The following is a 14,524-nucleotide window of genomic DNA, read 5'->3' on the forward strand; positions in this document are numbered from 1 at the left end:
TCACACCCCCCGCTCCCTCTCACCATCACACCCCCCGCTCCCTCTCACCATCACACCCCCCGCTCCCTCTCACCATCACACCCCCCGCTCCCTCTCACCATCACACCCCCCGCTCCCTCTCACCATCACACCCCCCGCTCCCTCTCACCATCACACCCCCCGCTCCCTCTCACCATCACACCCCCCGCTCCCTCTCACCATCACACCCCCCGCTCCCTCTCACCATCACACCCCCCGCTCCCTCTCACCATCACACCCCCCGCTCCCTCTCACCATCACACCCCCCGCTCCCTCTCACCATCACACCCCCCGCTCCCTCTCACCATCACACCCCCCGCTCCCTCTCACCATCACACCCCCCGCTCCCTCTCACCATCACACCCCCCGCTCCCTCTCACCATCACACCCCCCGCTCCCTCTCACCATCACACCCCCCGCTCCCTCTCACCATCACACCCCCCGCTCCCTCTCACCATCACACCCCCCGCTCCCTCTCACCATCACACCCCCCCGCTCCCTCTCACCATCACACCCCCCCGCTCCCTCTCACCATCACACCCCCCGCTCCCTCTCACCATCACACACCCCCCGCTCCCTCTCACCATCACACCCCCCGCTCCCTCTCACCATCACACCCCCCGCTCCCTCTCACCATCACACCCCCCGCTCCCTCTCACCATCAGCTACCCCATACACATAGGGTCTCAGACAAAAACGCAAACATGCTCACAGAGACATACATTCGCACACACAAGGATACTCTCTGTCAGACACACTCTCAGGCACATACACAGGTAGACAGTGCATCAATGTGTATATGTGACACTTTTTTGTTAGTGGGGCCTCATGTTTGTGTTTCGCCTAAGGCCTCATAAAGTCTAGAGCCGCCTCTGTGGGAAATGTAATCCACAACATCTGGAGTGCCAAAGGCTGCCTAGTGCCTACCCTTGACTGAGAGCTAAAGGGAGTGTGAAGTAGAGTTAGTCATGTTTATTTTTAGTAAGTACTAATTTCTAGAAAAACAGAAAGAAAGAAAAAAAAAAAAACACATGGCCATTTTTAACTGTTCTGTCTAGTTCCAGTCCTCAGTTTAAACAGATACTTAGGATACCAGGGAAGGAGTCCTTGATGTTATATAAAGGCAACTGTAACTACTCAAATGGTATTTGTCCCTAAAACATTGGAGCAGAATGATTTGTAGGTAGAAAATGAACAGGAAAACTAAAATAAATAATAACTATTCCTTTAAATGACTCTACTTCGCAAATACACAGAGTAGACTAGTACTTGCATAAATAGTTAGCAAAACGCATGATCTACAGTTACACCTTACACCTGCACTGCAATGTCTTACTTACAGACACATCCATCAGATTGGTGAAATGGCTGAATTCATTATTTGTCCTTATAAGTGAGGTCATGCTTGTTAAGAGATCAATGCTCAGCTGCATCTAGATTTATTTTTGCCAGTGAGAAAATGATTTTATTAAATGAACCCTCCAAGCAACATAACCACTACAGCTTGCTGTAGTGGTTATGGTGCTAGGGGTGGGCTGGCGTCCCCCATCATAAGTACCCAAACTGTTTTTGAATGGATTCATTTCTTGTTGGGGATTCACCAGTCCCCTCTTTCCGCCACCAATAACTCACTCAGAGAGCCAGAACTTTTTTTTTTTTTTTAATTACGGTTTTGCTTTATCCAGTGCGGAAGCTCGGTGCTCAACTCTTCTGTGACATCCTTGATGGTCCAATACAATGAGGAACATTGTGAACCTAATGTTCATATGTGGCAAATGCTGCACACGTGTTTAAGCTTCCTTACAAGAAAGCATTGAATTCAACACTTTTCTATAAGTTTCTGCATTGCGTCACCGAGGTCAGTAATTATAGTGCAGAGCAGGGCTGCACACATTGGGTAAGAGTGATCACCTGATGCTCTCAACCAATTAACTAGGCCCAGCAATGCAGGGCTTAGCTCAGGACAGTAACAGAGGTAGTAGAGATAGAGAATGACAGGTAGTCAGTAAAAAACATTTTAAAATAGTCTGACTACTACAAAGGGAGCATAAAGGGGGAGGGGGCAAGCAGCAAGCAGTAGTGGTTATACTGCTTGGATGCATGGAGTGGTCCTTTAAATCAAGGATATTTTTTTTAAGGTTTACTGGTTTTAATGCAACAGACTACTTTAGGTGGCGAGCACTTTTATTTTTTGCTTTAAATCGGCTTTTATTAGAAAAAGAAAATGACATTGACTGTAATGAAACAATTTAAAAGAATCAACAACAAAAAAAGTGACACATAGGACATAACGCAAAAAGCATCTACATTATCCATTTAAGTACACTGTATTTTTTGCAGCTTGTGGAAAACAATTTCAGCTGATTGCCACTGTTACAGTTTGCATTGTCAATTCATTGATGTCTGAATGGATGGTCTTTCTTTGAAAGCTTTACCTTGACTATGGCCTTACCATACAATTTGTTTATTTCAAAATGTTTGCGCTGTATGTCATTTGCCTTGCTTTTTAAAATTTCAGATTCACCAATGTAAAAAAAAAAAAAAAAAGTTTCTAGCATATCAAGGCAACAGGGTCAAATGTATATTCACTCAGTTGCCTATTTTTAAAGTGTTTAAATTCTTTACAATGTATATCGATTGCCCCTGTGTTATATTCTATACAAATGGAATTTTGTAAGAGCACAATTTGTGATTTTTAATATTGTATTGCAACGCTTCAGAGCAATAAAGTGAAAAAAAAAAAACACACCATTAAAGGGTCACCCCAGACCCTTAAAGCACGTTAACTTGCTGAAGTGCTTTCTGTGTGAAAAGCTTGTCCTCTTTTTTTTCATTTTACAAAAAGTGCTGATTTTAATAGAAATTGGCCCTTTTATGAATTAACCTTGTTATACTTAAATGGCTGTCAGACAACTGTTACTTCTTGGTATCTCTTGCAAAGACTTTTTATTGAGCTGCATTGGGAAGCTTGTGATTGGGCAGCCACAGAAAGCCTGTAATAGGTTAGAAGATGAAGGCTTGTTTATTTGCACTACACTACGTGATTGGTTCTTAGTATGAAGCCACCAAAAATATTCTAAAAATAGCCGCACTCTGATGGCACACCTACAACCACACCACTAAAACAAAATGGCCCTCTTTGGCCATTTTACATCTTGGAACGCGCACTTTCTACTGAAGCTTACAAAACTCTCCCCCAAAAATTGGTCTAAATGAGACCTATTCAAATCCATCTGAAATGGCCCTCCTAGTTGCAAGAGTATTTATACGAATATGAAAGGAGCTGGGCATATGGCCCAGAGATAGTCAGTGAACAATCTAATAGTTCAAGATTGATGTGTACATTGAAGATACAAGTCAAAATGTTTACGGGTGTCATGCTATGTTTAGGAACACTCGTAAGTAGAAATTTTCTAAAAATAATAAACCAATACAGAATCCCTGAGAAGCATATACAAAATTCTGTTGGAGTTAATGAATTGGACTATCCAAAATGGTATCACCAAGGGCAACTCCAACTACAGGCTCCTCCCAAAGAGGTTTGGAATTTAAATGGCTAACTGATAAGCCATTTAAAAATAAAATAAAAAAATAAACAAACAGTCTGAGACTTCTGCAGTAACGGGGCACGCAAAGGCAGGAAGCCTAGATTGACAGACATTATAATAGACAATTGGTCACGGCAGGTTTCTTATATTCAGACAGTATATGAGGCAATTAGTCAGGGCAGGACACTCAGATTCTCAGACAGTATATTAGACAATTGGTCAGGGCAGGTTGCTCAGGAGCATGGACAACAACAGACAAGACAGTGTGTGTGTGTGTGTGTGTGTGTAAGAACAGGAATCTCTGCTCTACCGCCAATAAACAAACCAGTATGCCAGGGCAGCCATTTCAGGTATGTAGTTAGTATACAAGTATATTTTTTTTAATTTAAAGGACAAGCTGTGACCTAAAAGGAGTAGTTATTGAGAAACTAACTATCAACTTTAGAGTTTCAACATGTGTGTGCAACACACACACTCATCCTCCCCATATAGTCCCACAAATGGATCGATATTAACCATTTCGTATTCTCCTTTCCTGTCACTCAACAGTGAAATGTTTACTAATCTGTAACATGGACTCCTATACAGAGGAATTGGTGAACGAACAACTTTTACTGTTAAATTCATTTTAACGTCCCAGAAACAATGTTAGATGGAAATACCGACAATTATACGATTAATGGTTTACTCAGCAAAATTTAGGATTATGTTAAAACCCAGGGGTGCAATCACTGAGTTACTGCTTCCACCTCTAAATACTTGTCTATTGTGTGAAATTCCAACTCCATTGTATAAAATCTGCCATGCCTGAACTTATCAGTGTTGTAGAATTTTGACCTTCCTGAGTAACAGCAATTCTATGGGCATATAAGTAAAGAATCCTTCTAATGATGCCCCAATACCTCAAATTACATGGTTGGCCCACAACTTCTAGCATGCAAGACAAGAAAGTGTGTCATGTGTCTCATGTCATCTAACCGGCACAGCCCCTCCACGCAGTCTAGCTACCATACCATGCTATGTTTGAAGAAGGTCTCCAGGATGTAAATATATCAGTATTAATCAATACTCGATGATTTGTGGATGACAGGTCAGTGTGAGCTTTTAGAAAATCAGTTTACTGGAATAGCTGCTCTGACTGCTTCCCAAAGCATCCTTTCACACACACACACACACACACACAAAATAAATGGGAAAAGTGTATTATGACTATTCAATTGTATTGTATTATTGACAGGTCAATCATATTTGAGGTCTGTGAACAGCCTGTTAGGTAAAGAAGACATTACTTACCAGGAGAGGATAATGTCAGTGAGTGTTTCCGCTGTTGAGAAAAACGCAAACACAATCCAATACATCATCCATTTTACCTGAAAGACAATTGAAATTATACCCAGGTTAAAAACAATATATATGTAAAAATGAACAACACTAATACACATGTTTCTAATATTACAGTGTACAAATTAAGCTAGTTTTAGTGATTTGCATGTTATAGACACCAGCTATTCTATCTATACAAGAGACAGCAGTAAGAATTCTGGGAACCACTTAATTCTGGAAATCTAACTTCTTGTCTACAAGGAGACCTGTAAAAGGGTTGTAGCGGAGCTCCAATATTCAGCATCAATAGCTCTGCTGTAGACTCCTTGTAACTGAGGAAGCAATACGATAACCAAGGCAGGGATCGACCGATATTGTTTTTTTTAGAGCCGATACAGATCCCGGATAATCTGTGAAGTTTCAGGCCGATAACTTACCGATACTTTGTACATTTACCATTTTGAAAAATACTGTTAACTGAACACGTTTATTATTTATTTTTTGCAATTTTTTTTATTTTTATTAAAGTAAATGCACAGAATATACATGCCAGTCAGAATGGTTTATGTTTTTAAGAATGTGTGTGTAGTGTATGCAGTGAGAGTATTTGATTAGTTAATGCAGTGTGTGCATTTGTGTAGTGTGTATGTTTGTGTAGTGTGGATATAGTGAATGCAGTGTGTGTGTTTGGGCAGTGTGTGTATATAATGAATGTAGAGTGTGTGTGCTTGTGCAGGTATGTAATGTGTGTAAAATGGGGGGGGCGCATTTGTATTTTTTTTACTTTTTCTTTTTATATTTAGTTTTTTACATTTTGTTTGTCCCCCCTCCCTGCTTCTTACCTGGCCAGGGAGGGGGGATATGGCATTTCCTGGGGGGGTGGGGGGGGGCACAGCAGTCCTGGGTGGCCCTGCACACTCTTACTTACCTTCTCGGCAGCTACCTTCAGCTCCCCTGTTTAACTCTCACGGCCTGCGTGCCGTGTTGCCATGGTAACCTGTGGCAATGCTCTGACGGCCGCGGAACTCGCGAGCTTTAGACAGGGGAGCTGAAGGAAGCTGCTGGAAAGGTAAGCAAGAGTGTGCAGGGCCACCCAGGACCCTCATGGGGGCCCTGGTCTGCATTATCGGTATCTTTATTGGCCAATACCGATATTGCTGAAAATACAGAATATGGGCCGATAATATCGGCCAAACCGATAATCGGCCGTTCCCTAATCCAAGGCACAATCCCCCAAGTAACTAGACGGCACACAGTTCTGGGAGTCAACTGATTTTTATTCAGTCACAGCTGGCTTTTATGCAACTCCCCATGCAAGGGGTTTCTTAAATTATATTCCATGGGTTTTCCCCTGGTGGACCTGAGTGGGGACAAGGGACAAGTAAATAGTTCACAAACTCCTCCTCTGTGCCTGGGAGATAATTGAGCAAGAACAACTCTTTAATTACATTATCTACCAGGTAAAGAAAATATACAATATTGTAAAAAACTGCATAAAACATTTTAATAGCTCAGAACTCCACGCAAGTTCACCGAATAGCAGGGATCTGAGTGCCCACTTTGTCAAAATATCCCTCAAATCCGTTCGGTAAATTAGGAATGCCATTAGAGTGAAGTTTAGACCGAGGTGAAGCCCCAAAATAGTTCCAGAGGATTTTAGGCTTTGACCGGTCTTCTTTCGGGAGTTCTCATACGAATGCCGACGAAGGCTCCCCCTGGCTGCTAGCATACGAATGTTCCCCCTGTTCGGTAGTTTAGAACGCTGTTCTCCTATTTGTTCGGGAAGTTGAATGGGCAGCGGTAATAGTTTACCGGGTGTTCACGTAGTCCAGTAGCCGAAATTAGTTCCAGGCCGCCGCCGACCATATACCGCTGCCCACGTTCGAGAGACAAAATGGACGCCGTTTGTTTGCACACTACGGGGAAACCCTTTCTTTAAGGAGCAATTTGAGGTTAACAGAAGGGGTGATCGGTTGGTAAATGAACTGAGCTCAGGGACCACACAGATGGAAGTTTGGTAAACGAACGAGGGGTACAGACAGCCGAACACAGGGAAGGAAAAAGGGACATTCTGCTACAGGGGGACACAGCTTTCTATTGGCGGAGAGCATCAGATGAGTGCTTTCAGCCAATGAACAAAATCCTTAGCTTAATAGAGTAGCTTCCAGAGGCAAAGTATGAGGCAACTGGTTCCCAGTGGACCCCAGGTAAGTGAAACTGTCCTTAATGGTCTAACCTTGGGATGGCACTCTTCTGGCACTATAACCACTATCGTAGGCTGTAGTGATTATGGTGCTTGGAGTGTTCCTCTAAGTCTAACCTTCCTGGGTTACTACAATAATTTTTTTTTTAAAAAATTACCTCCATTCCAGCCCCAAGTCCACCCTGCAGCTTGACCCTTCTCCTTGGAGGTCAATGTCCCTCGCTAGAGAGAAGGGATGTCAGCGAGGGTGGCTAACGGGGGAACATGGGCAGCACAGAGGGTGGAGGGCATGTCACCATCGCACAGAATTCACATTAGCCAACCAGGAATTCTTGTTGATGTCCCTATGACGCTGCCGGAGATGGAGTTACACTAGTAGCAGAGGGGATAAAATCTATTTGCAGAGTTTCATATCGAAAAGCCGCACATACAGATTTCAGACACTATGACTACTACAAATCAGTGAATTAGACATGATGATAGAAGCACCATGCCACCAAGATCATAATGTGGAAATTTCAGTTGAAGGTCCAGACTTTGGGTGCTTAAATATAATTAATCAAAAAAACAGGAGGGAATAAACCCAAACCACCCTTGTATCATAAGCAATATTAGTTCTTACTTCTTACTGTACTTAGAGTGTCCCTCCAAGACATGCAGAACGTTAGGGGAACAGAACACCTGCAGAGCCAACGAGGGCCCTTAATTGTCTGAGCAATAGCAAAACATATTTATATTTGAAAGCAAATAGGTTAATCTGTGCATTTCACAACAAACCGTTTAGAAAAGGTTGGGATAATATGGCAAGCTTGCTGTAAATAACAAAGAGGATTGTAATGTCTGTTACTGAGAAAAGAAATATAACCTTCTGCTATACAAATCAAACACAAATGAAAATATGTAAATAAAGTACTTCAATTTTTCTTCAGTAAAATGATCATAATTTTAACCCATTTTCTTTCAGAAAATATATGTGTGCTAACTAAATATGCATGCTAACTTTTTAACGCATTGTAAAATTACAGTTAAGCCCACCAACCCTTATCCATTTGCTCAAGATTTGGCGTTCAGCTGGCAAAAAAACTAATTTGTCCACCAGAGCTACATTACGTGATTTTGCAAATCTGAATAGGTTTTAGAGTGAATACGGTATTATCTCCTCCTCTCTCGTGTTATAGCAACTAGTTTTTTTAGGCCAATTCATAGCTATGTTCTAGTTGTCAAGGAGCAGGTAAAGCAGAGTACACTTCAAAGATTATTGCAGGCTCATCAGCAAAAAGCCTTGTATAGTACAGATGCTCAGTGTGACTGTACTTGCTGCATGTTGGTACCATGACTAAAACATTAGTCTAACATTGTGGTTGCATTTTAAAGAGACCATCAGGTTACATACAGACACCCATAACCAGGATAGAAAAAAAAATGGTAGTTCAGTTTTTATGTTAATATTGCAGACCCTGTCTTTAAAGGGACACTATAGTCACCTGAACAACTTTAGCTTAATGAAGGCGTTTTGGTGTATAGAACATGCCCCTGCAGCCTCACTGCTCAATCCTCTGCCATTTAGGAGTTAAATCCCTTTGTTTATGAACCCTAGTCACACCTCCCTGCATGTGACTTGCACAGCCTTCCATAAACACTTCCTGTAAAGAGAGCCCTATTTAGGCTTTCTTTATTGCAAGTTCTGTTTAATTAAGATTTTCTTATCCCCTGCTATGTTAATAGCTTGCTAGACCCTGCAAGAGCCTCCTGTATGTGATTCAAGTTCAATTTAGAGATTGAGATACAATTATTTAAGGTAAATTACATCTGTTTGAAAGTGAAACCAGTTTTTGTTCATGCAGGCTCAGTCAATCATAGCCAGGGGAGGTGTGGCTAGGGCTGCATAAACAGAAACAAAGTGATTTAACTCCTAAATGACAGTGAATTGAGCAGTTAAATTGCAGGGGAATGATCTATACACTAAAACTGCTTTATTTAGCTAAAGTAATTTAGGTGACTATAGTGTTCCTTTAATATTTAAGATAAGGGATAGTGTATAATTGTTATACACCACTATTTCTACAAAGAATAAAATTACATTTTATAATTTCAGTATCCCTGAATTGCACTATATAAACACATCTGCTATATTATTTTATGATTAGGGGCTAGCCTTGCATTCCATGATTTAAAAAACAAAACACTAAGCTATTTTTTTTTTTTTTTTTTTTTAAAGGAAAGGTAAGAGTCAAGTGTTTGTTTACTCAAACATCTACAGTGTTTTGAGATAAGAGATTTTTGCCATATGATACTCGGAGCATCAAAAAAAGAGAGTATATAGAGAAACATTGTACAATAAGTTAATCTTATTCAAGTTAATCTTATTTTTAAGATACAGGATATAGTCTGTGCAACTTTAAAAGTAAAACTAAATGTTAAAAATGACAGCTAGTAACACATGAAAACTATCTTTCCAAACTTGGTTTAAGTAGTACTAAAAAAAAGTCATTTACAGCAGAAAGCATTAAAGGGTTACAGCAAGCAGGAGTACCCTGGCCCTTTTTTCTAATAATTGGACAAATTGTTTACTAACGGTTTGTCCATTTACCTGGGTCCCCACAGGGCTCCAAAGCTAGCTTTTTCCTATGGTGACAAACTTCTGCGAAGTTGGAAGCCTGATTCAGTTGACATTCACTGGCTGAGGAGTGTAAAAAAAAAAAAAAAATGCCATAGAATTGACGTCATCCAGTCCGGAACGCTAGTGGTCTTACACATTTGGCAGCCAAGAGATTAAACTCAGCTTTTCACTGAAGTGGCCAAGGTGCTTTTAAGTAACCCTTTAATTTTTTCTAAAGTTATTAATTCATAACATATTTACCTCATAGTTTCTGATATAACTTCCTATTTCTCAACATTTCAAAGGGACAAAGATCCAAGGATGAACCCGCTCAGTAAAGTTACTTGACCTTTCTCTTACATGTTGTACTGCAGTATGGAATATCATAAAAAATAGGGCATTTTATTTTAGGAGTGAAACATTAAAGGGATACTATAGGCACCAAGACCACTTCTTCTCATTGAAGGGGTCTGAGTGCATTGTCCTTGTCCCTCTTAGCCCTGCAATGTAAAACACTACAGTTTTAGAGAAACTGCAATGTTTACACTGCACTGCAAAGACTGCCTCTAGTGGCCGTCTACCAGACATCCACTAGAGGTAGTACATGCAGCTTCATGAAGATTGACTGTGAAACAACACTGGGCATCTCCACACTTTGCATTTGCAAAACCCCTATAGGAAAGTATTGTTTCAATGCTTTTTCATGGGGAAGGCCTAGTACGTGCGTGTCATCAACTGACGTCGGCGAAGGACCAGTGCGACATTGGCACTGAAATCTTGTAAGTGACCGAAAGGGTTTTCAACCCTTTCATGGATGGAGGGTTGGGGGGCAGAGGGATGCTTTAGTGTTGCTGTGTGGCCATGCTATGGAAAGGGGGTTCCTAGTCATGTGCAACTAATACATAAACTTAATTTTGTGAGATAGGATATATGACTGCAGAACAACAAGGAACATCCCACTAATTCCACAAGATATGGTCCCCTTGGGTCATACTTGTTGTACAATCATCATGAAAGGGTAGATCCCTCTCCAAGTTAAGGAAACAGCGAGGAAGTCACGCAAGCATGACCTCTGGAGGAGCTCACTAATGTATCTCTCTTATTAGCGAAAATCCAGGAATTCAAAGTGAATTTCAAAATATAGCCCAAAATATCCGAACTGAAAACAGAACAGACTTGTTACATTTTTCTAAATCACTAATTTTGGCCTCCATTTTGAAATTCACTGTGAATTCCCAGCAATTCTTTCTTTACTGAATAACCCTCTTACAGTCTTCAATTCATATTTTCCTTTCTAACCTGATAAACATTCCATTAAGATTAATGACCCTAAAATATATTAGTCAAATATTTTTCTACAGTAATGAGACACAAATGTATTTCCAATTTTGTACAAAAAAAATATATATATTCTATCTTATCAAACTTACATATTCTTTGACATTTTTTGTCTTTACGGCTTTGTATGAAGAATAAGCTGGATATAAAGTGCCAAACACCAACCTGCAAGGAATAAAATGCTACAAGTTAATCCAATGAATAGAACACGTAATACGTCGGTCTTTTTAATTGCACTCGTAATATAGAAATGAATTAAGCAAAATGGAAAAAAGAAAAGTAAAGTGAAAAACCTGCAAATGTATGCATAATCACAACACCTCAGTCTGTTTATAGTCTAAAGTCTGCAAAAATACACCCCGCTCTAACAGAGATCTGCATTAATTGTTTTTTGTAACTGTAAAAATACATTATTTTAACTTTATCGATGAAGCAAATATTTTCGCTGAGTTGTCTAAAAGTCGCTTCTACATAGAAGCAACAAAACATCAGGTCTGTGTCAGTTTAGCAGCTTTTCATAAAGTACACAGACACTGAATGTGTTCATATCCCATGAGAGTTAGCCAAATCCGGAACGTTTACATAAAGGTTAATTCACTAAACTGTGTATTGTGGAGCACTGAAATGCTAATTATAATCTAAATTAGCCAAACTGGAATATAGACAAATTGAAAAAATCCCAACTAATCTCATTTGTCCAAATATGCGCAATGCCCTTTTAAAAAAAATATTTATTTCCTGCAATTCCCAGTTTAGTGAATAAATCCATAAATTGAAAAGGGGTGGGAATGTCAAAAATAATTAGTTTTTTCATTAAACGGTGAATCGTAGTGATTGAAACACCAAACTGCAAAATGCAGGTGATTTGGGGAAAAAAATAAATAAATTAGCCCTAGTCACAGCGTCTGTTTCAGCCTAAATGTTGCCATTTGGATTTCTAGTTCGCTGTAATTACGAATAATGCTGACTGCAATAAAACAGAATGTGACCTATCTTATTGCAAAGTTTTACTTTAATACATTAACTTAGCATGCGACTTGGTACATCACAGTCCAGGATTTAGTTTTGGGTTGTTTTTTTTTTTAATTATGAAAAAGGTTTCTTTTTTTCTTGACACATACAGCAGCTCAGATAAAAGCAGAGAACACTTAGATAACAAAAATAACATCTGTTAAAAAAAAAAAATATATATATATATATAAAATAATAATAATACAGCATTAAATATGAATTCATCTGACAGAATGGGGAAATTTGTTAATTATCAGATTTATATCCAGATTATCTGTTTTTTTTTTTTTGTTTTGTTTAATTGGATCAAGCAGCTACAAAAATAATCAAATCCAATGGCCTCAGGCACTGCAGCTCCATGTGGTAAAATGACAGGGCCTTCTGATCCAGCCTGTGTCCAAATCCAATATATTAGGGACAGTTCAGATGACATGACACATGGGCTAATTTCACAGAGGAATACAGAGTCAGCATCATGTCAGAGTAACAAAATAACACCATGGTCTGCAGCAAGGATCCAGGGAACTAGTCCTCAGCATCCATACTGTGTGCACACCTACAGAGCCAGCCAGACACCCTGTGCACAGGGTATTGATACAGGCCATGGCATTCATCTTATTAAATAAATAACAAACAATTATAAATGATAAAATTCACTGCATGCAAAATACACCCATTAATAAGATTATTTATAACCAGTAATTCATTGCACATGATTTAAAAATAATAATAATAATAATGTCACCATGGCTGCTCTTCCCATGTGCCCCCCATACTTTATTACCCCCATTAACCCCTTACTTACACTACCAGCCGGGAGATGATCCAGGACACCATCCTGACTGTGCCAGTAGCCCCCTCCTATAGCCCCTGCACAGCCCCAGCTCCCAGGGATGGACAGGTCCAGGTGCAGGTGCAGTGATGGCAGTGTTAACCCACTGGGTGCCAGGGAGGTCAGGAGCAGGTGCCTCTAACGGGATAAAATGGAGGCATTAAAATCCCGGACCCGGTGGGAGCCGTTAAAGGCAACGTCTCTGCAGCAATCCGGGAGGTGTGGCTGAGCCTTAAAGGGTCCTCGGCGATGAGATACTTCTTGTCGGAGGGCAATAAATCCAGGATACTGGCAGCATCCAGCAATACTGAGCTGGGACTCTCACATCAGTAAAATAAGGTCATCAGGCTCAGTGTCCCCTGTGACCATGGCCTTGGTATGGAGGCAATATTGTGATTATTGCACACTAAAACACTAAAAGCTAGTTATGAGTTGTGCTTTTATTTCTATGAAAATTCTTAGTTTTACACTTTTATTTTTTTTGGGTGGGGGTGGGGGGGGGAGGGGTAATTGGGGTTCCAGAAGTAACTGGGCCTGGGCAGCTGCCCCGTTTGCCCCGCGTTAAAGATGCCCCTGACTCCACAGAAACACGTTTCCACTGCTCCAGACTCCAGTGGTGGCGTTCTTTACACCTCTCGATCGGACGCTTGGCATGATACTTGGTGATGTGAAGCTTGCATGGAGCTGCTTGGCCATGGAAATGCTTTCCATGAAGCTCTCGCCACACAGTTTGTGCTGATATTAATGCCAGTGGGAGTTTGGATCTCTTCAGCTACGGAATCAGCAGAGTGTTAGCTACTTTTACGCACAATGCGCCTCAGCACTGTGTGATCCCGCTGTGTGACTTTACGTGGTCTTCCACTTTGTGGCTTAACTACTGCTATTCCTACATAGTTCCTCTTTCCAATAATACCACTTGCAGTTGACTGTAAAATATCTAGCAGCAGGGAACTATTTGCCGCCCCCAAATGTCCAGGAAAATACCTTGTTAGCCTGGCGGCAGCTAACTACAGATCTGCTCAGCTCCCTTGCACGCCGCAGAGTGATGCCAGGAGCTGAAATATGACGTCATATTCCGGCTCCCGGCATCACTCTGCGGCTCATGAGGGAGCTGAGCAGAGACAGCTCACTAATCAGTGCTCCCTCGCCAGTGCCGCCCGCCTGGATTTTTTGTTAGCCGCACAACCGCCTGCCTCCCTCCCTATCAGAAGCCCCATTGGACCCTAGGTAAAAAAAAAAATCCACCCAGCACTCCCAAAGGTAGGGAGGCTGGGTGGATTTAAACTAAAATAGAAAAAGTAATTGTTTAATTTTTGGGGAGGGGAGGTGGGGCTGTCAGTGTGTGTATGTCTGAGTGATTGTGTGTGTCTGGCTGTCAGTGTGTGTCTGAGTGAATGTGTGTGTCTGAATGATTGTGTTTGTCTGACTGTCAGTGTGTGTCTGAGTGATTATGTGTGTCTGGCTGTCAGTGTGTGTCTGAGTGATTGTGTGTGTGTGTGTGTGTGTGGCTGTCAGTGTGTGTATATCAGTGTTTGTCTGGCTGTCAGTGTGTATAAGTCTGTCAGTGTGTGTCTGAGTGATTGTGTGTGTCTGGCTGTCAGTTTGTGTATGTCTGTCAGTGTGTGTCTGAGTGATTATGTGTGTCTGGCTGT

At 41.1% G+C, this 14,524-nt stretch overlaps 1 protein-coding gene across 2 annotated transcripts in view; it reads right to left on the reverse strand.

Annotated features, from left to right (window-relative positions):
* Positions 1–13,080, reverse strand: part of REEP2 (receptor accessory protein 2) — a 47,144-nt gene extending 34,064 nt beyond the window's left edge. For both annotated transcript variants that reach the window (XM_063447243.1, XM_063447242.1), the window contains exons 1-3: positions 12,846–13,080; positions 11,122–11,194; positions 4,860–4,936 (exon numbers count right to left, since the gene is read on the reverse strand). In XM_063447243.1, coding sequence (XP_063303313.1) covers positions 4,860–4,936; positions 11,122–11,194; positions 12,846–12,877 — 182 coding nt within the window. In that variant the 5' untranslated portion in view covers positions 12,878–13,080. The remainder of the gene's footprint in view (positions 1–4,859; positions 4,937–11,121; positions 11,195–12,845) is intronic.
* Between the last annotated feature and the right edge of the window lie 1,444 nt (positions 13,081–14,524).

Source organism: Pelobates fuscus, chromosome 3 (assembly GCF_036172605.1).
Source record: "Pelobates fuscus isolate aPelFus1 chromosome 3, aPelFus1.pri, whole genome shotgun sequence".
Taxonomy (NCBI): Eukaryota; Metazoa; Chordata; class Amphibia; order Anura; family Pelobatidae; genus Pelobates; species Pelobates fuscus.